The sequence below is a fragment of the Mustela erminea genome, chromosome 12 (genome assembly GCF_009829155.1).
Source record: "Mustela erminea isolate mMusErm1 chromosome 12, mMusErm1.Pri, whole genome shotgun sequence".
In the NCBI taxonomy this organism is placed as follows: domain Eukaryota; kingdom Metazoa; phylum Chordata; class Mammalia; order Carnivora; family Mustelidae; genus Mustela; species Mustela erminea.
In genome coordinates this window covers 640,789-661,981 of record NC_045625.1, presented here as the reverse complement: position 1 = coordinate 661,981, position 21,193 = coordinate 640,789, and the positions used below count along the sequence as shown (strand labels likewise).

The following is a 21,193-nucleotide window of genomic DNA, read 5'->3' as shown; positions in this document are numbered from 1 at the left end:
TACAAACATACGTACATACATGAGAAATGAGCCAGAAGTATCACTTGCCAGTGAAGCCCCTGTTGTTGCCAAGTTTAAGAATAGTCGTAGCCAAGGTGTGTAAATCAAACCTTTTTTATAGGTTAAAAAACACAAACCTCCAAGCAGTCTGTGGTCTCAGACACCTTGGTCTCTGTCTGCCAAGAAGAGGCTTGGCTTGAAGTGGACCCCCGTCCCCTGCCTCAAAGCAGGGGCTTTGAGGTGTGTGAGTGATGGCGGGGTTCTCCAGACTGCCAGCAGGCCTGGGGGCTGAGGCTGACGTCAGGCCAACCTCCAGTCCTCCTTCCTGAGGAGCTGCGGGTCTTTGGAGGGCTGAGGACGTGCCCCAGATGCGTGGAGGCTGAGTCACCCAGCCTGTCAGTGCCCCTTGGAGCCCCGGCGGGGGCCACCACCCACCACAGGAGGAAGGGTGGGTAGCTGCTGTGCCGGCTGAGCCGGGGCCTCCTGGGATCCTGGGAACCCCATCTTTGAGCTCCACCCGTGACTCCGCCCCTCCCCAGGAGGGAAAAGGCAGCCAGCTGCCAGTGGCTCACCTCATAGGCACTGGACCTGACCCACAGGACGAGAGGGTAGACTGCTGCCGTCACCACCTCAGGTGGGTCCTGGGCCTAGGGGCTTCCCTGCACTGGGGCTCAGCCGTGGGCACGGCCCAGACGGCCTCTCTCAGCCTCCCCAGCCCATCTGCAGCCCCATTGCGGGGCAGGGTGGGGGGGCAGCTGGGAGATGCTGGCCCTCACACTCTGCTCACCCCCACACACGGGCACACTAATACCCAGGCCTGGTGCACTCTGGCATCTCCCCAGCCTGGTTTTTCCGAGGGGTGGGCACTCTCTCGGGCTGCAGCTGTCTCCCTCCCCAGAGCCAATCTTGTCTCCTCTGCCTGCCCCTGCCAGGCTGGGCCATGGACCCACACGAGATGGTCGTCAAGAACCCGTATGCCCAGGTCAGCATTCCCCGCGCTCACCTTCGGCCCGACCTGGGGCAGCAGCTGGAAGCGGCTTCCTCTTCCTGGGGGTCACAGCCTCTGCCTGCGGGGTCCTGCCCCTCAGAGCCCACCCGGCTCCTGCAGCCCACCGAGGCGGCCCTAGAGAGCAAAGGTGGCAAGGGGTCCAAGGGGACTGGCCAGATCCAGGGACACCAGGCCTGGCCACAGACCAGCAACCCCTGCAGTGGTGGGCAGCGTCCGGCAGGACTGACCTACGCCGGCCGGCCACCCATCGGGCGCGGTGACGACATCGCCCACCACTGCTGCTGCTGCCCCTGCTGCTCCTGCTGCCACTGCCCTCGCTTCTGCCGCTGCCACAGCTGCTGCTGCATCGTCTCCTAGCCCAGCACCCACGTGGCCGTGGGGCCTGTGGTGGAACCCCCCACCGTGGCTTGGGCGGCCGCCGGACCACTGTCATGGGTATTAGCCACTTCCCACCCCAGATGGGAGCAGCTACCTGCCGAGGGGGCCGACCGCCCAGCTCTAGCCCCTTGCTGGAGAGCCTGGGCCCCTGCGGCAAGGGCAGCCGTGGGGACTCCCTTGACCACCTCCCTCGAGCCCCACGGCCCAGGCAATAAAGCAGAGTGAGCCTTGCTCTGGTGGCTCTTTACTGCTGCACCTGGGAGAGGGTCCTGCGCTTGCTGCCGGCACTGGCCTCAGCCTCTGTGGGGCGTTCAGCGATGGGGAAGCCCCCCTGAGCCGTAGGTCTTGGGTCTGTCCAGAGACTGGACTGGAGGGACAGGAGCCAGGCCTGGGTTCAAGCTGTCTTGCGTTCCTCGGGGCTGAGGCCAGGGTGGGGAGGCAGATCAGGCGGGGGACCAGGCAGGAGGAGGATGCTACACGTGGCACCGGGGTGGGGCCCTGAGAGGGGCCTTCAGGAGGAGGACCACGTTGACAGGACCATGCGGGTGGGCCTGGCTCTGACAGGTTTCTGGGAGTGGGAGCCCAGGCAGCCAGCGCCAGGGCCTGCCCATCCATGAGTCAGGGCCCTACCTTAGCCCAGGGGTTTTCTGGTTCCTCACGAAACGGCCAGTCCGTAAACACGTGCCATGTGTCCCCCAAGCCGGCGGCCCACCCGCTGACCTGCCTCCAGGCCTGCACCTCTGGAGCCAGGGGAGCAGGAAAGGAGCTGCCGGGGGAGGCCCCTCAGGGGACTGATCTCCCATTTGTCTGAGAAGCGCGACATGCCGGCCTGGGGGGACACGGGGGAGACATGCTGCTTGGCGCGGGGTCATCTCACTGCTGAGGTGAGGCTGTGATGCCAGGGCAAGGACTGAGCGGGAAGGCCTGTGCTGGGCACACTGACATGTCCAGGGCCAGGCAGAGACAGCAGAGGAGGAAGCCGAGCTGGCCTTGCAGGATGGACAGGTCCCGGTGCCAGCCCTCCCCTGACCCAGGGTGACTGTCCACAGGGCAAGACCTGCCTCTGGGTGTGGGTGGCCATGTCATTGGTCTGCCTGTGCAGGCTCTCAGGTGGGCCAGGTTTCCGGCCCCTGCCCCGTGGCCGGCCTCCACCAGAGAATGGCCCCACCCAGGCCAGCCGCAGCAACCTGCTGAACCGGTCAGGTCGGCTGCGGACTGCCAGGGCAGGAGGACTGAGGCGCCGCGGATTCTTGGCTTCCTTACAGCTGAGCAGTGAGGGTCCCGGACCCGTCCTGCCCAATCTTGACACACCCCTTTCTGCTATGCCCGCCGTCAAGGGGACTGTGCTGGCCCAGGAGCCATAGCCGGGCAGATGCCGGCGGCGCGGGGAGGTGGCCTCTAACGGGAGTGATCAGGGCTAGCCACAGTGTGTGAGTGGGGCTCTCCATACCCCTGCCTCAGCACCTCCGTGGACCTCATGGGGCTGACCGTGGCCCTGTAATGGGGGCGCGACAGACCCAGACCCGGCAGGAGAAAGGTGCTGGGACAGATCGGCGTGGACACACACACTGTGATTGTGCTTGGGGAGAACGGGACCCCCCAGGGCTCTGAGCTGCTGAGGGTCCCAGCAGGTTACCTGGAAGGGGTGATGCTTGATCAGGGAGTTAAAGCAGCATCCCCTAGGGCAAGGCCAGCAGGCTTGGGGACCATGAGCATCGGGGTGGCGTGGAGGCGGGACAGGCTGGCCAAGGTGGGGAGAGGGACCAGGGTGAGCTGGGAAGCCGGGCGTGGGGGGGTACCCACGGAGCCACATCCGGGCACCGGGGGGCGCTTATCTCCCCCGGGCTGGTGGTGCTGCTGGATCCAGTTGCGTTGTGGCTGAAAGGGGAGCCCACACCGCCTTCAGCCGCCGCCCGCCTCCCTGCTGACTCGTCTGTGCTCTGCCAGTAATGCGAGCCCCAGGGCGGGAGCTGCAGGGTGCTCTGGGGCCCCTCCCAGTTCCCCGGACGTCCTCCTGCTGGGCAGAGCTGGCCACAGAGCGGATGCAGGTAAGAGAGGCCCGGGGCTTAGGCAGGCTGGGGAGAGGGGCTGCCTGGAGCCCCGGGCTCCTATCCTCCGGAGCCAAGTCCTGGTGTCAGGCGAGCAAGACGGCCTCTGGAGCAGGCCGGGTAGGCTGCAGCTCCCTGACCTCCCCCAGGATGCTGCAGCCAGACAGGCCCCGGGCCTCTGAGGAGGGGACGGCCGCGGGGTCCCGGCGGGGTGACTGCGTCATCTGCTGCTCTGCCTACGACCTCGCGGGCCACCTGCCGCACCGTCTCTACTGCGGCCACACCTTCTGCCAGGCGTGCGTGCGGCGGCTGGACACGCCAGCGGGCGAGCAGCGCTGGATCCCCTGCCCACAGTGCCGCCAGAGCACACCCACACCCCGGGGAGGAGTGGCCCTGCTGGACCTCGACCTGGCCGCCTTCCTGGCCGTGAGGGCTGAGCGGGAGCCATCTCGCAGGGAGCCCCCTGCAGCCCCCAAGGGCAGTGCCGCCATCACTCAGCAGCCGGCCAGGCTCTGTCCCACCCTAGGCCCCCAGCCCCACTTCCCCCAGGCCCGGGGCTGCTGCGGTCTCTGCTGGGACGCCCCTGGCGGTCCCGAGGTCTGAGCGCTGGTGGCTGCCCCTCCTGGCAGGGGAGCTGCTGCCCACAGCCCATCCCAGGAACCTCTACCCGCGGCACAGCCAGCCTGGAGCAGCCTGGGGGCCGAGCATCGGGCAGGCTGCCCTCCACGGACTTCCCCAGGCCGCAGCCACAGCTTGGAAGCTGTGCCCCCACTACTAGGAGACTCTGCAAAGAGGTGCGGGTGACCTCCTGCTGGTCTTGGCCAGGATTCCGGGGCCTCAAGCTGGGCTGTGTGTAGGGGGAGGTTGCTGCGGTCACCGGCAGGCCCAGCCTGGGCCTGGGCTCAACTCTGAAGATGCCTCCCTGGGTGTCCGGCTGCAGGCCAGAGGGTCGGGGTCTGGCCAAGTCTGTGCCTGGTCGTGCTGGAACCCGTCTCCCCGTCCCAGCGGTGTGAGCCAGACAGAGACAGACCACCTCCTTCACCCTCGGCCGCAAGCATCCCTGTGAGGATCACTCGCTCAGCAAAGCGCAGGGAGCGCGCGCCAGCAGCACGTGGGCCGCTACTCCAGGAGGCTCTCCTGCAGGCGCAAAGTCCCTGCTATGACAGGTGTCCGAGGAGAGGGCCCTGGTGAGGCCAGCTCCAGGCCCAGAGAGGGTGGGGGCCTGCCCAGGGTTGCACAGCCACCCCCCACACGCGCCCTTTTCCTGGCCCTTGGCTCCCTGCTGCCTCACAGTGGCCCCACATGGGCCCTTCCAAACCCTTCCGAGGGGTCAGAGCAGGGCCAGGGGCTACGGACACAGACACCCTCCCAAGTCAGGCTGCATCGTCCCTATCCACACCCGGAAAGGAGCTGTCCCATGGCCCCTCAGAAGCCTCTGGGAGGGACTGTTGGGTCTGTCCTGGACAGTGGGTGCAGGACAGGGAGAGAGGAGAGAATGTGCTGAGAAGACAGAGACCTCCTCCTCCTCTGGGGCAAAGTCTCCCGGGCACACGGCGATTGGTGGGCAGTACCCGGACCAGGGTGCTGTGGGCCAGCAGGCCCCCTGGGGTGACCAGGCCCAAGGGGTAGGGGGAGATGCCTGCCCCAACAGGGGCAGCAGGAGAGGGGCTGAGCCTGAGAGGCCCCCGCAAGCCCCTGGGCAGTGGGGTCATTCTCCTGTGAACAGATGGGCTGAGTCTGTGGGTCCAGGCGGGGTGGGCGGTGGGCTGGGCTGCAGGGTGGCCTGGGGGATGGGTCCTGCCTCCTAGCTTGCCAATAGACGCAACTGCTCTCCAGCATAACTGCCCACCTCTGGGGCCGAGCCCGCCGGGAGCTCTGCTGGGCCCAGCCCTGCCCTGAACCCGGATCCGAACTGGGTGACTTCAGGGACTGGGGCCCTCCCCACCCACCTGGTGCAAAGGGCTTCCCTCCCACAGTTGGATGGGGTAGGGACGAGCACAGGAAAGCCCGCAGAGCTTGGGATGGACTTCCCCAGGGGCCTCCCGGCCAACCAGCCAGAACACCAGCATCCTATCCTTCCGAAGGCGGGCAAGGCACAGGGTCGTCACTTCCCATCTGTGTCTGCTCATGAGCCCGTACCCACCCCTGCAACAGCCCTGGGCTGGCGCAGAGCCCAGCCAGAGAGAAGCCCCACTCTAAAAGGGCTGGGCTGGGGGTCTGGACCACCTGCTCCAAGGTGATAGTGGAACCAAGACAAGGCAGGCACCTGGGGCTACGACAGGTACCCCTTTGGGGCCTCGAGTCCTGGGTAAACATTAATGGGGCTTGGTACATAGCAGGTCATGTGTGCGCCCAGCAGATCTTTGACCGGCCGTTGCTCCCGCCCTGTGTCTCCTCCCCGCAGGTGCCCCCTCACTACCCTCACAGGTAGGAGCTTCTAGAACCAGGTGGGGGCCGGGGACGCCAAGACAAGGGCTGGGTGACCTCCTAGCCCAGGGCTTAGGCCCCACCCTGAGCCTCCTGAGCTGAGGACGAAAGAGGAGGGAGGGGTGACAGAAGGTTGCCCAGGACCTGGTCCCTGGGGCCTGGAAAGAAGCTGGGGCAGAAGACTAGACAGGGGGTCCAGACCCAGAGGGTTGAAAAGAGGAGCCTTGGGGGGCTTGGGAACACCCAAGCCCCTTGCCCTGCCCCCATCCCTGGGGGTGCGGCCCTTATCAAGCCGAGACGTCACCGTTTGGTATCAAATGCCAAAGTCTAAGCTGGGACCATCTGCAGTGTCCCTGATGACACTTGATAGCAAGATCGCTGGGTTCCCTGCTCCCAGGCACTTCCGGCACCCGGCACCCTGTGCCCTGGGCCACCCACCAAGTCTTCTTCCAGCCAGGACCAGCAAGGGATCCGGGGAGCCGGGGCCCCCTCGACTCTGCCCCCGAAACTGGACTGGGCTCGCCTGACAACTGCTGGAGGTCACTGCAGCCATCCCCCTGTAGCTGGAGGAAGTGGGAAGTCTCCAAGGCCAGCAGGGGTGCGGAGGGGAGGACAGGTCCCAGGTCAGAGGACCCCAGGAGGACCTGGTGGGACAAGGGGAGGACACATGGCTGACCTGCCTTTCCCCCCCACCAGATCCAGGCCTGGGCCTGGGTCTGTCCCTGCCAGAAATCCATGCCGAATTCCCTCACGGGTGGCCAGGTCCCCCCCCTCACTCTGGACACAGTTGGCCTGGTGGACCGGAGTCTAGGAAATGCAGGTACCAGGAGTCCCGGGACGTCAGGCCTCAGCCTGCCTCCCTGACACCCAAGAGCCCGTTCTGTGTGAGTGGGGAGGGGGCTCCGGGAGCTCATCTCCCACCGAGTCCACGGGGCTCCTGACAGTTCTGGTCAGGGCCAGACAAGCTGGAGGCCCGCTTTCCTCTCTGCTTCCTGCTCCTGCTTCTTGCCCCAAACCCTGACAGCATAGTCCCCTCCACACCCTCTTGCCCACCCCCGGCCCCTGGGAGTATCCTTGGCCCTGCTTCCTCTTGGCTCCTGCAGGGACCTCCGGTTCTGCCCCAGTCTTGGAAGAGGGGGAGGTGGACCCCTGGGCTCTCCCTCAGCTGAAGGACACTGGCCAGTCCTGGAAAGGTGGGTGCTGGGGAGCCGGCCAAATGGGGCTCTCCCTCCCCAGGGTCTGAGCGTGGAGAGGGTCTTTAGGGAGAGAGAGCAGGACAAGGTTTGCCTCGACGGGCTGTATAGAAACCTACTGTGCGGGCCGTCAGCCCAGGGACGCTTCTCCCTCGGCTTGGCTGTCTGTCGCGTCTGCAGATGAGAGTCACTCCCGCCCAGCCGGCCCCTCCTTCTCCCTCCGAATGACCGTTAGGTTTCTGGGAGGTCCCGGGGCAGTCGGTCTGGCCGTGGTGCACAGGAACAGACCCTGCCTTGAGGGGCAAGGAGGCAGAACCAGGCTCTGCCCTGGCAGGAGACAGAGGAAGGGGGAGGGAGGGGTGCCAGGGACGGCAGGGCTGGGGAGGGGCCGCTTGAGGACAGCTTGTCCTCTGTCCTCAGAGCTCAGCGTGGCCGGAAGGGTGCTCCGCGTGGTCGTCGGCTTCCTCAAGGCTTGTGGGCTCCTGGGCAACCTTTATCTTTTCATCTGCTCCCTGGACATCCTCAGCTCAGCCTTCCAGCTGCTGAGCAGTGAGTGACTGGGGGTCTGAGGGTGGGGCGGGCAGCCAGTCGGGCACAGCCTCAGCGCACCTCTGTCTGGACACAGGCAAAATGGCCGGAGACATCTTTAAGGACAACGTGGTGCTGTCCAACCCCGTGGCAGGACTGGTCATTGGCGTGCTGGTCACAGTGCTGGTCCAGAGCTCGAGCACGTCCTCCTCCATCGTGGTCAGCATGGTGGCCTCCAAATGTGAGTGCCTCCCCCGCCCCCACCTCGGGCCGGTGGCGGGCGGGCAGAGTGCGGGAGGCTGACGCGGCCCCCCCACAGTGCTGACCGTCCAGGCATGCGTGCCCATCATCATGGGCGTCAACGTGGGCACGTCCATCACCAGCACCCTCGTCTCGATGGCACAGTCGGGGGACCGGGATGAGTTTCGGAGGTGAGTGGGGGGGGGCCAGGGGCTGCCGGCCAGGCCGCGGCTGAGGCCACCGACCACTCTGCTCTGCGTGACAGGGCCTTCGGAGGCTCGGCCGTCCACGGCATCTTCAACTGGCTCACGGTGCTGATCCTGCTGCCGCTGGAGAGCGCCACGGCCCTGCTGGAGAGGCTCAGCGGGCTGGCTCTGGGCGCAGGCGGCCTGCAGCCCGGGGGGCAGGCCCCCGACATCCTCAAGGTGCTAACAAAGCCTCTCACACACCTCATTGTGCAGGTGAGGGTGGCTGCGGCCTCGGGGTCCGGGCTGGGGGACGCGGTGCCCTGGCACCGTCCTGGGTCCTCCCTGGGGGTGCACAGTGGGCTGGGCCGGGGGTGCCTGAGGCCCGAGAGAGCCCTGAAGGTCCAGCATGTGGTCACAGCTCCTCTGTTCCCCAGCTGGACACCGATATGATCACAAGCAGTGCCACAGGCAACGCCACCAACGGCAGCATCATCAAGCGATGGTGTGGTACCAGGGAGCTGACGGTGAGCACCTGGGACCCCAAACCCCTCCCTGCCGGTCATTTGGGGCCCCAGGAGCTGAGTCTGCCCTGCATCACCTCCCCAGATTTCAGGGAACAGCAGCGACTGTGGACCCACTGCCTCTGGCCCCTGTCCTGAGAGCAATAGCTCTGTGGTGGTGGAGCAGCTGCCCTGTGAGGCCCCCCGCCCTGCCACTGCCCTGCGCGCCCTCCCCCCAGCCCCAGCCCCTGACCCCAGCCCTGTCCCTGCCCCACCACACCCCGCCCCCAGCCCCGTCCCTGCCCCCAGCCTCAGGCCCCCAGCCCCCTCCCTGTCCCTGACTGCCCCTAAAGCTGGCCTAAGCTCACGGACCCCCGCCCTGACCCCAGGCCGCCACCTGTTCGTGGGGACTGCGCTCACGGACCTGGCCGTGGGCTTCATCTTGCTGGCCGCCTCCCTGCTCCTGCTCTGCACCTGCCTCGTGCTCATCGTCAAGCTGCTCAACTCTGTGCTGCGCGGCCGCGTGGCCCAGGCTGTGAGGAAGGTCATCAACGCGGGTGCGGCCAGACTGGGGACATGGGGATGTGGGCGGGGTGGGGCAGGGAGGTCGGGCAGACAATGACACCCCCACCCCCCGCAGACATCCCCTTCCCGTTCGGCTGGCTCAGCGGCTACCTGGCCATCCTCGTGGGCGCCGGCCTGACCTTCGTGCTCCAGAGCAGCAGCGTCTTCACGGCAGCCATAGTACCGCTCATGGGTGAGCGCAGGGGACAGGCCCGGGGCCCAGGGCCCCAGGGGTGAGCGCAGGGGACAGGCCCGGGGCCCAGGGCCCCAGGGGTGAGCGCAGGGGACAGGCCCGGGACTTCTGGCTCCCCCAGGAGTTGGCGTGATCAGCCTGGAGCGGGCGTACCCTCTCTTCCTGGGCTCCAACATTGGCACGACCACCACAGCCCTGCTGGCCGCCCTGGCCAGCCCCGCGGACATGCTGCTCAGTGCCCTCCAGGTACCGCCGTCCCTTGCCTCTCCCCAGCCCCCCAGCCCCTTCCACCCCGACCCCAGGCCTGGGGCTTCCCCTCGGGCTCAGTTCCCTCCTGTCCGGCTCTGCGGGCAGCTTGGCCCTGGCCCCGGCTCTCCTGGGACCCGCCTCTGGCTGCCTGATCAGACCTGCAGCCTCCTCGAACCCTAGGGACCCCGTGGACATCTCTTGGACCTCCAGCCCCCACGTTTCCTCCCCTGGGACCGGATCATTCCAAGGATCCTCTGGCCTTGGGCTGCTGTCTGCTCCTCCTTTCTGGCAGCCCCCGTCCAAACTCGCTCGAGGAACCCTTGTCCTCCAGCTCCAGCCCTGGCTGCTGGCTCCGTTCCTTCAAGGCATCCTGGTCCTGGGGGTCCTCAAGGCCCTCGAGTCCACCAACTCTGGGATGAACTCCCCCCACCCCAACAGCCATGTAAACCCAACAGGTCCCTACTGGGACGGCCTGCCATCTTCCGGCCGAAGTTCCGCCTCACCTGTGCTGGGGGCCTCAAGCTGCCCTTGCCCACGGCCACAGTTCTGCCTCCAGGACGCCTCCCTCTGGTCCCCTAGCTCTGTGCCCCACGCCCAGTCCTCTTAGCCCTGCTAATTCCCTCTCTAAGTTGCTCTTTTGGTGGTCTGCGGCCCTGGCTTGAGTTTCTCTCCTCCACAGCCTCTAGCTAGGTGCCCAGAGAGGGGCAGCTCCTGAAGGTCCAGATCCTGCTGGGCTTCTACCCACAAGTCCTCCCTACCATTCTCCTGCATTTTTGCTTCTGCTCTGTCCACTCAGACCCTTTTGATGCAGGGCCCTGGTCCACCCCCCCCAGGAAGCCCTCTGGACTGCACCTTCCACACTGACTCCTCAAGGCCGGCAGCCCCTGGCAGGAGCTCTGTTCCCTGCACGCATGGCCCTGCACCTCCTCCCCATAGGAGCCCGGCCAGAGCCCAGGGCTGGGTGGCCAAGCCCACTCATGGATAAGCAGGAGCGGGGGCACTAGGCATGAGATGCAGGCAAGCTAAGCCGGCCCAGGGGAGGAGCAGACGCCGCCACTAGTGATGTGCTTCCCCCACTAGGAGGCTAGACTCGGCTCCCAAACGCTAGGTGTGCTGTGGGGAGTGGGGCGGAACCGGAAGGCACACCCATGTCTGGCGGGACTCTACCCTCCGAGGCGGCCCATCGAGGCCAACAAGCGGACCTCCAACAGGCTTCAGACTTAGCACCCTCTGGCTGGGGTGGGGGGTGGGGAGGAGTAGCAGGGGTCTTGGGTAGCCTCCAGAGGACCTGCATGCCATGGGTCCCAGTCCCCTGAGCCCTGCCTGCGCTCTGGACCTCCAGGTGGCCCTCATCCACTTCTTCTTCAACCTGGCTGGCATCCTGCTGTGGTACGTGGTGCCCGTCCTGCGGCTGCCCATCCCGTTGGCCAAGCGCTTTGGGGACCTGACGGCCACCTACCGCTGGGTGGCCGTTGCCTACTTGCTCCTCAGCTTCCTGCTGCTGCCCCTGGCCGCCTTTGGGCTCTCCCTGGCAGGGAGCACGGTGCTGGCTGCCGTGGGGGGACCCCTGGTGGGGCTGGTGCTCCTCATCGTCCTGATCAACGTCCTGCAGCGGCACCGGCCCGCCTGGCTGCCCCGCCGCCTGCGCTCCTGGGCCTGGCTCCCACGCTGGCTCCGCTCCCTGGAGCCCTGGGACCGCCTGGTCAGCCGCTGCTGCCCCTGCAGGGTGTGCAGTCCACCCCCCGCCGCTGCCAAGGAGGCCCACTGCTACGAGAACCCCGAGGTCCTGGCCTCCCAGCAGTTGTGAAGGGAGGGTGCCCTGGGGGTTCCCGGTAGCAGGCGACTTCGGAGTCACCTGGCTTGCCTTCCTTGCAAATAAACAAGGCTTTGACCAGGTGCGAGTGGTCTTCCCTCTCCTGCCTGCAGAGGGCCCCTGACCAGCCTCTGAAGCGAACCGGAGGTGGACAAGTGCCTGCTGTTCCCCCCACACCCCCCGCCCCCGGGGAACACTTGGGGCCCGTCGCAAGCCCCGGTGGTGTGGGCACACAGCTAAGCCTGGAGTCCCAGGCTGTCACTCTGTTTTCTCTCCTGAGCCTCTGGGGACAGAAGGTGCCAAGCGGCAGCCAGTCCGGTGCGTGAAGATTATCCCTCAGGAAGAATCTGTGGTCGGACGCGGCCGGGATCCTTCCGCCCAGCCGCAGGGGACGCACCTTCGGAGCCATGTGGTGCTGGTAGTCCCTCTGGGGGCCAGCCTCACGGGTCCCACAGCTGCCCCAGGGGTGAGGGGATGAGTGAACACCGGGAGGCCCCAGGCTCCCCCACCGTACTGCCCTCCCGCCATGGGCAGGGCACAGGGCGAGTCCGGGGAGATGCCGCTGGAGGGCTGCCACAGGCCCAGCAGAGCGGGTTCTCAGTGCCCCCCACCCGCAGCAGGATCCACCAGGAACTGGGTCCTGCGCAGCCCTGGAGCTGCCCCCACCCAGGTCCCAGGCCACCAAGCCCTCCAAACCCTTCGGCCGTGAGGCAGGAGGAGGTCAGGTGAGGGACGGCGAGCCCGAGTGCTGTCTCCCCACCTGAGGTGATGTCCCCCACGGCGACTCCTACCTATTCCCTGCCCCTCCTTGTACTGGTAAGGCTTATCTGCAGGCCGGTGAGGAAGCTCCCGGAAGTGGTCTGGGTGTACCCCCATCCCAGCACAGGCCTTCCCACAACACGCCTCCCCCAGAATAACACAAGGAGAGACGCTTCTCCAGTAGGATTAAGTCTATGGCCCAGAACCCCAGAACGCCCGCAGTGAGGAGCACACCCCCACAGACCAGAGGTGGAGGGGACCCTGAGCCCGGGTTCAGCTGGCCCCAGTTCTTAGTATGCTGCTGTGGGCAGTCACCTTCTCTTCGTCCAGAGAACGCTGCCCTGATGGAGGGGCACCTCCTCCCCAGCCCTCCAGGTTTGCCCACCCAGACCCAGTGTGGGGGGGAGGCGGCCTGGGGAGCCCTAAGGCCAATGCTTGTCCACGGTCCTGTCTTCATTCCCCTCAGAACTCCCAGCCCTCAGTCCCCTCAGACCCCCTATGTCCCCCAGGCCCTCTCAGTCCGCTCACTTCCCATGTCCCCTGTCCTCCCCCAGCAATTTTCCAGGGCTCCTAAGTGTGGGGTTCCTTGCCCGACTACCAAGGGAGTCAGCTACCTGTTTGGGGCTCATAGGAGCAAGACCCAGGGGCAGGCTCATACACTCCAGCTTGCAAGCCCCCCCCCGCCCCGCCCCGCAAACCGACTTCTACGACCTCAGGACATTCCCCGGGGCGGAGCGGGGGAGACACATCAGCCTCCTAGTCCCATGGATGGAAGTTCCCTGAAGTGGGGCTGGGCCTGGCTAGTTCCTTGGGGAGACCGGTGGGGAGCTTTCCCTCCCTACAGCGGGGACACAGAGGGAGGGGAAGAAAGTACCCCATGCACCCCTCCTTCCGGGGCGGGTGAGGCCGGCCACAAAGCCTGACTGCCGGTCCTTTGAGGCCGAGAATGACTGTCTGCCGGCTGCCCCTGCCTGGCGGTAAGGCACCCTCCCGCTGGGACCATGGCCACCAGTAAACAGAGCCTGCATTTGTGGAAGCCACAGCAGCTGCAGGCTGGGGCGGGAGGGCCAGGTGCCCAGCACTCCCACGGCTCCACCTTGGGCTTCTCTGCATGTCTGGCCCTTTCTGCCCTGCATCCCTCCTGGTCACAGACCCTCACTGGGCCCAGGTCACTGGGGCTGGCCCTCCTGCCCTATGCAGTTCCAGCTCCCACACTGTGGCAGGAGCACCCCGGCTCAGGGTGGGGGTCTGCAGGGCCTTCCCACACCAGCCCTGTGCAGCCACAGCCACTGTGCTCCTTGGGCTCACGCCTGAGGGCCCCAGGGAGACTTCTTAGTTCTTGTTCCCACGGTCCAGGTCCCTGAGGCCATGGGAGGGTCAAGGTGGACAACCTGGTGTCTCAGAGCTCTTGGGCTCACACCTGGGCAGAAAGTGGGGACCTGCGGCCACACAGCCTGGGGTAGTGGGTGAACAGAGAAGCCTTCCACGAACACCTCATTGACGCACTGGGGAAACATGGAGCTTCTCCTGCTCACCCCACTGATCTGTGATTTACGACCGCCGCAGAGCGGAGCCCTGCCCTGCCGGGGGCTGCTTGGCCCACTCAGCCACTTTGCGGGCGCGGGGAGGAAACCATCCTAGGATGCTTGTGCACCTGCCGGCCGGGGAAGACCCCACCTTCCCGCACAGGTGTGGGCGGGAGGGGGCCGGCCCCCTAAGGCCCTGCTGGCCGGCGGGCACCGGCCGGTGCTGACTCACCGCGGGGGCCAGCACTGCAGTCCCGGAGCCGCGCGGCAGACCCCTCTCCCGGGGACGCACGCCCGGTGCACCGACTCCGTCCCGACCCTGCGCTGGGCCGGTAACGCGCCTTCAGACCGCGCTGCGCGCTCCCGCCGCAGCACGGAGGGGAGGGCAGGACCCGAAGAGGGCACCCAGGCACTGCCCCCACCACCCCCGGGGCAAGAAGCTGAGAAAACTGGACTCTGCTGAGATCGCAGTGGCCGCAGCAAGGGACGTCGCTCCCGGCAGACGCAAAGGCGTGTCAGAAACGCACGGGGCAGGCTCGGAAGCGGCGGACTGGACGTGCGGCCGCAGGCCGCGGAGCCGCGTCCCCTCCCAGGCCCCCGCTCGCATCAGCGAAAAGGGCATTTGTCGGCGCAGGGCGGCCGCGGGGCAGGCACAGGGGCCGGAGGCCGGGGGGCGCGTCCCCACGCGGCTCGGGGCGCTCCCGGGGCCGGGGCACCAGGCGACCGGCGCGCGGCCAGCGCCGTCGCCACAACAAGTGCGCTGGCTGCCGGGAGGCCCCCGCCCCTCCCCGCCCTCCCGGGGCCCCGGGGGCAGCGGCCCCACGTGCTCCCTCACCTGACCGCCCCCCGTGGCTGGCGGGCGTGCGGACCGAGGGGGCAGCAGAGGACCCCCCCCCCGCCCGCCCCCTCCTCCGCGCCGAGCCCCCGCGGGGTGGGCCAGACCCCTCGTTCTGTGCCCTCGGGACCCGGGCAGCCACCCCGGGGAAGGCGCTCGGCGGGCCGGGGCTGCAGTCTCCACTTGCGTGCGCGCCCCGTCCCGCCTGCATTTGTCAGGGCGCAGACCCCGAGCCGCGCACCCCCCCGCCCCTAGGCCAGCCCCCCCCTCCCCGGGAGGCCCACCCCGCCCCGCCCGCGCGCGTCCCCGCGGCACTGCGGCGGTTACCAGGACGCCGGCCCTCGGTCGGCGTGCTCTCCGGAGCCAGCCAATGAAAGCGCAAATCAATCATTTGAAACAGCCAATGGACAGAGCGCTGCAGCGCGAGGAAGGGGGTTTTGATAGGGAGAGCGGAGGCCGAAGCGGACCAATAAGAAGCGAACGGCGTTGGGAAGGTGGGCGTTAGGCGGCAGGATTGACGGGAAACTCAACCAATCAGACCAGGACGCTTGCCAGCCTCGTCCTGGCAGCCCAATAGAAGGCTGGCGGGGGCGGGCGCTGCGGATATATAAGCGTTGGCGGAGCGTCGGTTGTAGCACTCTGCGCGCCCGTTCCTTGGCTCTCTCGTCCGTCCTTCCGCCAGCGCCGCCGCCGCCGCCGCCATGAGGGAGATCGTGCACCTGCAGGCCGGCCAGTGCGGCAACCAGATCGGCGCCAAGGTGGGCAGTGGGGCGCCGGGGGCCTGGCGCGACTGTCCCGGGCGGGTGGGCGGGCGGCAGGAAAGATGGCGGCAGCGGGCGGGCGGGTGGGCGGGCGGCCACCCGCATTGCGGCCCGGCGCGGGGTCGGGGCGGGAGCGGCGGCGCGGGCCCCCGGGACGGACCTGCCCTGGCCGCGGCGGCGGCGGCGGCGGCGGCGTGGGGGGAGGGGAGGGCCGCGCCCATCCGGGGCGGGGCCGGCTGGGGCCCCGCCGGCGTGACTCAGCCCCGGCCCGGCCCGCCCGCGTCCCTCGCAGTTCTGGGAGGTGATCAGCGACGAGCACGGCATCGATCCCACCGGCACTTACCATGGCGACAGCGACCTGCAGCTGGAGCGGATCAACGTGTACTACAACGAGGCCACCGGTGAGCCACCACGCCCCTTCCCCGCGCCTTCCTGCCAGCCCGCGGCCCTGGCCCCGCTGACGTCCGCTCCCTCTTCCCCCCCGCCCCAGGCGGCAAGTACGTGCCCCGCGCTGTGCTCGTGGACCTGGAGCCGGGCACCATGGACTCCGTGCGCTCGGGACCCTTCGGGCAAATCTTCAGGCCAGACAACTTCGTTTTCGGTGAGCCCGACAGCCGCGCGACCCAGAGGTCAAGGGGTGCCCAAGGTCAGCGCCGTCAGCAGCGCAGAGCTGTGGTGCTGATCCACTCTGCCCTCCCCAGGCAGAAGCTCAGGCCCCTGGACACCACCGCTCCCTGGAGCGGCTCAGTCTCCTAAAGCCGCTTTGGGAGGGAGGCCCAGCTGTCCCCCAGCAGGGCCCAGCGGGCGCGCGTCCGCTGCTGCAGACACGGAGACGGCGGCGGCGGGAAGCTGTGCTTGCCGCTTCTCTGTCCTTGAGAATTGGCAGGGCTGCTTTTGGGGGGGGCCGTCTTGCTTGACCCCTAGCTTAAGTTTCAGAGGGGTGGGTTACCGCTTCATCTGCGTGGGGGGGCCCTCGGTCTGCCCGCAGGCTGAGCTCTGTGTGTCCCCTCGAGCTATGTTACTTGGGCTTTTTGGCACGGGTGGCCAGTGGTGGCCGCGTGCCCAGCAGAGAATGACTGGCTGCCCTCTTCCAGGTCAGAGCGGTGCTGGGAACAACTGGGCCAAGGGGCACTACACGGAAGGCGCGGAGCTGGTCGACTCGGTGTTGGATGTTGTGAGGAAGGAAGCTGAGAGCTGTGACTGCCTGCAGGGCTTCCAGCTGACCCACTCCCTGGGTGGGGGGACTGGGTCTGGGATGGGTACCCTCCTCATCAGCAAGATCCGGGAGGAGTACCCGGACAGGATCATGAACACGTTCAGTGTGGTGCCCTCGCCCAAGGTGTCGGACACGGTGGTGGAGCCTTACAATGCCACCCTCTCGGTCCACCAACTTGTAGAAAACACAGATGAAACCTACTGCATTGATAACGAGGCCCTGTATGACATCTGCTTCCGCACCCTCAAACTGACCACACCCACCTACGGGGACCTCAACCACCTGGTGTCGGCCACCATGAGCGGGGTCACCACCTGCCTGCGCTTCCCCGGCCAGCTGAACGCTGACCTGCGCAAGCTGGCCGTGAACATGGTGCCCTTCCCCCGCCTGCACTTCTTCATGCCGGGCTTCGCGCCGCTCACCAGCCGCGGCAGCCAGCAGTACCGGGCCCTGACGGTGCCTGAGCTCACCCAGCAGATGTTCGACGCCAAGAACATGATGGCCGCCTGCGACCCCCGCCACGGCCGCTACCTGACCGTGGCCGCAGTATTCAGGGGCCGCATGTCCATGAAGGAGGTGGATGAGCAGATGCTGAACGTCCAAAACAAGAACAGCAGCTACTTCGTGGAGTGGATCCCCAACAACGTGAAGACCGCCGTGTGCGACATCCCGCCCCGGGGGCTCAAGATGTCTGCCACCTTCATCGGCAACAGCACGGCCATCCAGGAGCTGTTCAAGCGCATCTCGGAGCAGTTCACGGCCATGTTCCGGCGCAAGGCCTTCCTGCACTGGTACACGGGCGAGGGCATGGACGAGATGGAGTTCACCGAGGCCGAGAGCAACATGAACGACCTGGTGTCCGAGTACCAGCAGTACCAGGACGCCACGGCCGAGGAGGAGGGCGAGTTCGAGGAGGAGGCCGAGGAGGAGGTGGCCTAGAGCTGTTACCTGGTGAAGCGCGTGGAAGCGGTGTGAACGCTTTATTCACTCACAACCTGTTCTCTGTGTGCGCTTGCTCTCCTTCCTGTCTTGACGTCACATTGCTGTCCAGACGCCGCCATTAAAGCATTTTCATAGTGTCTGGTGTCGCCTCTCCAGTTCCTTCCGATAGGCCTTGCGGGTGCTATTGCCGAACGTCAGCGCGTAGTTGTCCTGCATGGCTGCGGGGGCAAGGCTGCCGCTGAGCCCCAGGCCTTGCCTTGCACCCAGGCTCCAGCTGCCCTGGGCACTTGCCTCCTGCCCACCCGGCCTGTGCACACTGAACCTCTGGAGGGCCAGCGTGGTCTGGACACAGCTGGCCTCTGTGTGCCTGTGGCTTTTGGGTTCAGGGAGAGGTGAGCCCCTTACACCGGGGAATGAGAGGGTGGGTGGGAACCCGGGGGCCACACAGCTAGCTGGCCCTGTGCCAGTGGTACAGCAGGGGCAGCGGGGAGCCCTGGTCTTCCAGCTCGTCCCTAGAGCGGCCTGGTCGCTGCAACCTTGCTGAGGAGGTAGGGGAGGAGCCCACTGCGCACTCACATGGTATGAAGCCCATGTAGAAAGGCATCAGGCCCTGGCTGCTGTAGATGGTGTTGCCAGGCCAGTGTGTTTTGGGCAGCCGCTCCCCCAGGGCACAGATGGGGTTTCTGAATAGGAACTGGAGAAACGGGCAGCTGCTGACACGTACGGCCTTATCTGGCTCATAACCAGTAAACAGAAGCTCACAGGGGCGCAGGAGGTGGGGGGCTGTGGGGCTGGGTTCTTACTCCTCAGGGGCCCCTTGTGTCTCAAATGTAGACGCGCGTGCGGAGGAGGCAGATGCAGAGGAGGAGCAGCCTCCTCCCCGGGGCCCCTAAGGGGGGCTGCCCTTCACAGCCCCCTCCGGGGAAGACAGGCAAGCCTTGGCCCTGCTCCTGTCTACCCTGAGGACTGGGTGGCACCGTGTGGGCCAGGCTGGGCACTGGGGAACGGGCTGGGGGTGGCGGCCTCATACCTGGTTCTTGCTGAACTCATCCATGGCCTGTGCGACACCGTCACGGTAGTTCACCCCCATCACCCACGCAAACCGGGGGACAAAGCCAGCATAACCTAGGGGAGGAGGTGGTCAGGGTGCTGCCCGGGCTCCCGCCTGCCTTCCCTGGGGCACACCCACCTGCTCCCACGTGTGCCAGGGACGCCTGTCGGGGCTCCTTCCCTTCCCTAAACGTCATCAGTGGCCGGTTGGGGCCAGGCGGCCACGCGTGGCCAGGGGCTTCCGGCCTTGTTAAGGAACTGTTCTCAGGGCTGGGGTAGACCCCCAGGCAGTTCTCACTCGCCCTCACTCTCCTGGTGCCTGGGCCTCTGGAGTCGGGAGTGCTTGGGAAGCGGGGGAGCAGTGAGCCTTCTCATACCCAGTTCCCGGGCACGGACCTGAGATGGCTTTGCGTTGGATCAGGTTGGGGTGGTCGAGCTGCGGCAGCCTGTGGAACCTGCCCACGTCTAGGGTCTCCTGCTGCTGAGCAGGGGGTGGGGATTCATCCCTCCTGTAGTGGTGCAGCTGGGGCCAGAGGGGAGCCAGTCACTGCCTCAGCCCCCAGCTGGGACTGGCTGAATGAGGCTCGGTCCCGCGCTGTTCCCAGTTACCTGGTCCCGCCCAGGGGCCCCGAGGACGGGGGTGGTGCTCTTCCAGGCCTCCTCTCCGTACGCCAGCCGCAGGCCTGGGTGTCCGAGGTCTCTGGAGCCCCCCTTCCTGCCCGGCGGGCATGGGGGGTAGGGGGCATAGGGCATGAAGCCTGCAGGCAGCAGGACCTGCCTGGATATGCTCTCTACGCCCTGCGGCCCCTTCTGGGCGTTCCCCTCCTGGGGTGGGAACTGGCCCAGGATCTCAAAGTTCTTGTAGGGCTTCAGACCTGTGCGGACAGGGTGGGGTGTGAGTGACAAGAGGCAGGAGGCCGAGCCTGGGGCCGGCAGGACTGGTGGGCGGGCAGCTCACCGGTGTAGTGGGGGACATAGGGCTCAGTCAAGTCCCGGCAGGGTATCCAAGGTGGCTTGGGCTTGCTGAAGTCCTCGATGAACTTGGGCTTGGATATGGGGGACAGCACGGAGCAGGGGCTCTTCTGCACGCTGGGGTCTGTGAGCAGCTGTGCTGTGGTGCGCCCGTAGGTGTTCCCCACCTGATAGCGCAGCTGCGGATAGAACCCCGCGTAGCTGCAGAGGGAAGAGGAGGGGGAGGCAGGCCCCCGTGCGCGGGGTGTGGAGCCGGCCCCCAGCCAAGCGCAGAGCCGCCTGACCAGGAGCACCGGCCTTCTGAGGCTCCTGAGGCACGGACAGGTGGCATAGACCAAGCACCGAGAGCAGGCGGGGCCCGCAGGTGAGATGCACTGTCCTCCTCGCTATCAGGTCGCCATCTACCCTCTGCCTGGCCCTCCTCAGGCCAGGAGCTTAAGAAGGAGGGAACAGGGAACTCCGCCCCCTCAACGCATTCCCAGGGAAGTGACAGGGTCCAGGCCTGGACCGAGGCACAGCCCAGTCTACACAAGGTGGTCCCACTGGGGAAGTGTTGCAGGGATTTGGCAGAGACTTTTGCCCAGGACTTGAGAGGCAGGCAGGAGGGCTGCTGGGAGGAGGTGACCGTTGAGATGAGTATCATTTAAAGATACAAGAGGAAGTAACGTGGGGATCATTGTGCAGGACCCAAAGCGGATGAGCCTTGGGGCCGGTATGATCACCCCAGTAGAGCGAGTGGTTTTGAAAAAACTGCCAGAGTGAACGCAGAATTGCTAGTCTGAGAGCTGAGCAGCGCTAGGGCCCGGAGGGTGAGAGCCCGTCCTTTGTCGCCTGGCCCAGCGTTTCCCCTAGAACCACTGAGGAAAGTAGGGCCTGACTCCTTGCAGCCGCCCTTCCTTCCCAGGGAGCCGCTTGCATGGAGGAGCATGCATGATACGCCGTGGGGGGCTCCCTTTTTGTTTCCACGTTAGGGCCCCTAGTGGGGTGGCCTGGCGTCCCGCCACTCAGCTTGCTCCGGAGGTCTGTGTCTCTAAGACACGCAGCACTCCAGGCGTATCCGGGGTGGATGCAGCCACCTCCGCCAGCTGTTGGGCCGTCCCTGGTGTCCCGCTCTTCACAGGTGTGTGGGACATCTGGTGGGGCTCTCAGGACAGGGCCAGCAGGGAGGGGAGGCGGGGGCCTCATCCCCTCTCCCCAGACACGGGCTCTGGTGCTTTCCTCCCAGGTGGCCTTGAGCCTTGTGGCCCCAGCCCCACTCCCCTGCCCTCCGCAGACCCCCCGCCTCCTCCAGCACTCACCCAGGGATGTAGTGCGGTTCTGGCGTGAAGAGGTTGTGTTTCGGAGTAGCTGTCATCTTGCCTCAACAGCGCCTTTGGCTCCTGCCCCTTTCCTTGACTGACCCCCTTTCCTCAGAGAAGGGAAACCTGTTGCCTGGAAACCATTGTGAAGGGGCCTGCCATTGTTGGGTCCTACCTGGTCCAGGACTGTTCCTTAACCCTGTGAGTGCTCCTGTGTTACTGGTGGAACTCCGAGGCCCAGACAGGCCACAGGCTGGGAGGGTCAGCCTCAGGCCCCGGGGAGCTCAGAGAACTGGGGACAGCCCTGCTGGGAAGGGACTGGGCCTGGACTCTTGCTACCCGCTCCCAAGCGCGCTCCTCAGATCAGACGGCCTGGAAAGCTTCTTGGGCATGGTGGGACCCTCAGGGCAGGTGTCTGTGCCTCAGGGCTCTTGGAACTCTGTTCTGGAGTCTTTTCCCCTGGAAGTGGGTCCTTTTTTCCACCCTAAATGATAACTGATTTTA

The 21,193-nt window shown here is 66.3% G+C and overlaps 5 protein-coding genes across 14 annotated transcripts; 4 read left to right on the top strand and 1 right to left on the bottom strand.

The window, feature by feature from the left end:
* Positions 1 to 39: 39 nt before the first annotated feature.
* On the top strand, positions 40 to 1,618 carry CYSRT1 (cysteine rich tail 1). The gene is made up of 2 exons (XM_032309016.1): positions 40 to 634; positions 933 to 1,618. Exon 2 carries the CDS (start codon positions 941 to 943, stop codon positions 1,364 to 1,366), a length of 426 nt encoding a protein of 141 aa, XP_032164907.1. The 5' UTR covers positions 40 to 634; positions 933 to 940; the 3' UTR covers positions 1,367 to 1,618.
* Positions 1,619 to 1,719: 101 nt separating this feature from the next.
* RNF224 (ring finger protein 224) lies at positions 1,720 to 4,059 on the top strand. Of its 3 annotated transcripts, none has more exons than XM_032309014.1 (2): positions 1,720 to 3,137; positions 3,335 to 4,059. In XM_032309014.1, the coding sequence occupies exon 2, from the start codon at positions 3,337 to 3,339 to the stop codon at positions 4,036 to 4,038; it is 702 nt and encodes a 233-aa protein (XP_032164905.1). In that variant the 5' UTR covers positions 1,720 to 3,137; positions 3,335 to 3,336; the 3' UTR covers positions 4,039 to 4,059. The 3 variants fall into 3 exon arrangements, with proteins under 3 accessions (XP_032164905.1, XP_032164904.1, XP_032164906.1); XM_032309015.1 differs by lacking the exon at positions 1,720 to 3,137 and having other exon boundaries at positions 3,353 to 3,435; positions 3,585 to 4,059; XM_032309013.1 differs by having other exon boundaries at positions 1,720 to 4,059.
* A 535-nt stretch (positions 4,060 to 4,594) lies between these two features.
* SLC34A3 (solute carrier family 34 member 3) lies at positions 4,595 to 11,413 on the top strand. Of its 7 annotated transcripts, none has more exons than XM_032309002.1 (14): positions 4,595 to 5,862; positions 6,260 to 6,450; positions 6,559 to 6,682; positions 6,966 to 7,055; positions 7,476 to 7,604; positions 7,681 to 7,824; positions 7,903 to 8,014; positions 8,089 to 8,284; positions 8,446 to 8,535; positions 8,618 to 8,705; positions 8,901 to 9,068; positions 9,152 to 9,268; positions 9,390 to 9,514; positions 10,314 to 10,953. In XM_032309002.1, the coding sequence occupies exons 1-14, from the start codon at positions 5,778 to 5,780 to the stop codon at positions 10,500 to 10,502; spliced, it is 1,848 nt and encodes a 615-aa protein (XP_032164893.1). In that variant the 5' UTR covers positions 4,595 to 5,777; the 3' UTR covers positions 10,503 to 10,953. The 7 variants fall into 7 exon arrangements, with proteins under 7 accessions (XP_032164893.1, XP_032164892.1, XP_032164891.1 ...); XM_032309001.1 differs by lacking the exon at positions 10,314 to 10,953 and adding an exon at positions 9,698 to 10,307; XM_032309000.1 differs by having other exon boundaries at positions 5,393 to 5,862; positions 10,860 to 11,413.
* Positions 11,414 to 14,984: 3,571 nt separating this feature from the next.
* Positions 14,985 to 17,506, top strand: TUBB4B (tubulin beta 4B class IVb). Its single transcript, XM_032309009.1, has 4 exons — positions 14,985 to 15,208; positions 15,504 to 15,612; positions 15,702 to 15,812; positions 16,306 to 17,506. Exons 1-4 carry the CDS (start codon positions 15,152 to 15,154, stop codon positions 17,364 to 17,366), a joined length of 1,338 nt encoding a protein of 445 aa, XP_032164900.1. The 5' UTR covers positions 14,985 to 15,151; the 3' UTR covers positions 17,367 to 17,506.
* Positions 17,402 to 20,777, bottom strand: FAM166A (family with sequence similarity 166 member A). Of its 2 annotated transcripts, XM_032309011.1 has the most exons (7): positions 20,690 to 20,777; positions 19,378 to 19,592; positions 19,029 to 19,294; positions 18,816 to 18,942; positions 18,400 to 18,494; positions 17,946 to 18,063; positions 17,402 to 17,587 (listed from the first exon to the last, which is right to left on the bottom strand). In XM_032309011.1, the coding sequence occupies exons 1-7, from the start codon at positions 20,743 to 20,745 to the stop codon at positions 17,499 to 17,501; spliced, it is 966 nt and encodes a 321-aa protein (XP_032164902.1). In that variant the 5' UTR covers positions 20,746 to 20,777; the 3' UTR covers positions 17,402 to 17,498. The 2 variants fall into 2 exon arrangements, with proteins under 2 accessions (XP_032164902.1, XP_032164903.1); XM_032309012.1 differs by lacking the exon at positions 17,946 to 18,063.
* Between the last annotated feature and the right edge of the window lie 416 nt (positions 20,778 to 21,193).

What these genes read in the sequence shown, in the direction of transcription:
- SLC34A3 (XM_032309000.1), top strand. Translation starts at nt 5,778, where the DNA reads ATGTGTGCGCCCAGCAGATCTTTGACCGGCCGTTGCTCCCGCCCTGTG. An exon ending in AGCCATAGTACCGCTCATGG is followed by an intron (nt 9,269 to 9,389) that starts GTGAGCGCAGGG and finishes TGGCTCCCCCAG; the next exon opens with GAGTTGGCGTGATCAGCCTG. An exon ending in TGCTGCTCAGTGCCCTCCAG is followed by an intron (nt 9,515 to 10,859) that starts GTACCGCCGTCC and finishes CTGGACCTCCAG; the next exon opens with GTGGCCCTCATCCACTTCTT.
- CYSRT1 (XM_032309016.1), top strand. Translation starts at nt 941, where the DNA reads ATGGACCCACACGAGATGGTCGTCAAGAACCCGTATGCCCAGGTCAGC.
- FAM166A (XM_032309011.1), bottom strand. Translation starts at nt 20,745, where the DNA reads ATGACAGCTACTCCGAAACACAACCTCTTCACGCCAGAACCGCACTAC. An exon ending in CTATGTCCCCCACTACACCG is followed by an intron (nt 19,295 to 19,377) that starts GTGAGCTGCCCG and finishes CTGTCCGCACAG; the next exon opens with GTCTGAAGCCCTACAAGAAC. An exon ending in GGGCCCCTGGGCGGGACCAG is followed by an intron (nt 18,943 to 19,028) that starts GTAACTGGGAAC and finishes CTCTGGCCCCAG; the next exon opens with CTGCACCACTACAGGAGGGA.
- RNF224 (XM_032309014.1), top strand. Translation starts at nt 3,337, where the DNA reads ATGCGAGCCCCAGGGCGGGAGCTGCAGGGTGCTCTGGGGCCCCTCCCA.
- TUBB4B (XM_032309009.1), top strand. Translation starts at nt 15,152, where the DNA reads ATGAGGGAGATCGTGCACCTGCAGGCCGGCCAGTGCGGCAACCAGATC. An exon ending in GCAACCAGATCGGCGCCAAG is followed by an intron (nt 15,209 to 15,503) that starts GTGGGCAGTGGG and finishes CGTCCCTCGCAG; the next exon opens with TTCTGGGAGGTGATCAGCGA. An exon ending in GCCAGACAACTTCGTTTTCG is followed by an intron (nt 15,813 to 16,305) that starts GTGAGCCCGACA and finishes GCCCTCTTCCAG; the next exon opens with GTCAGAGCGGTGCTGGGAAC.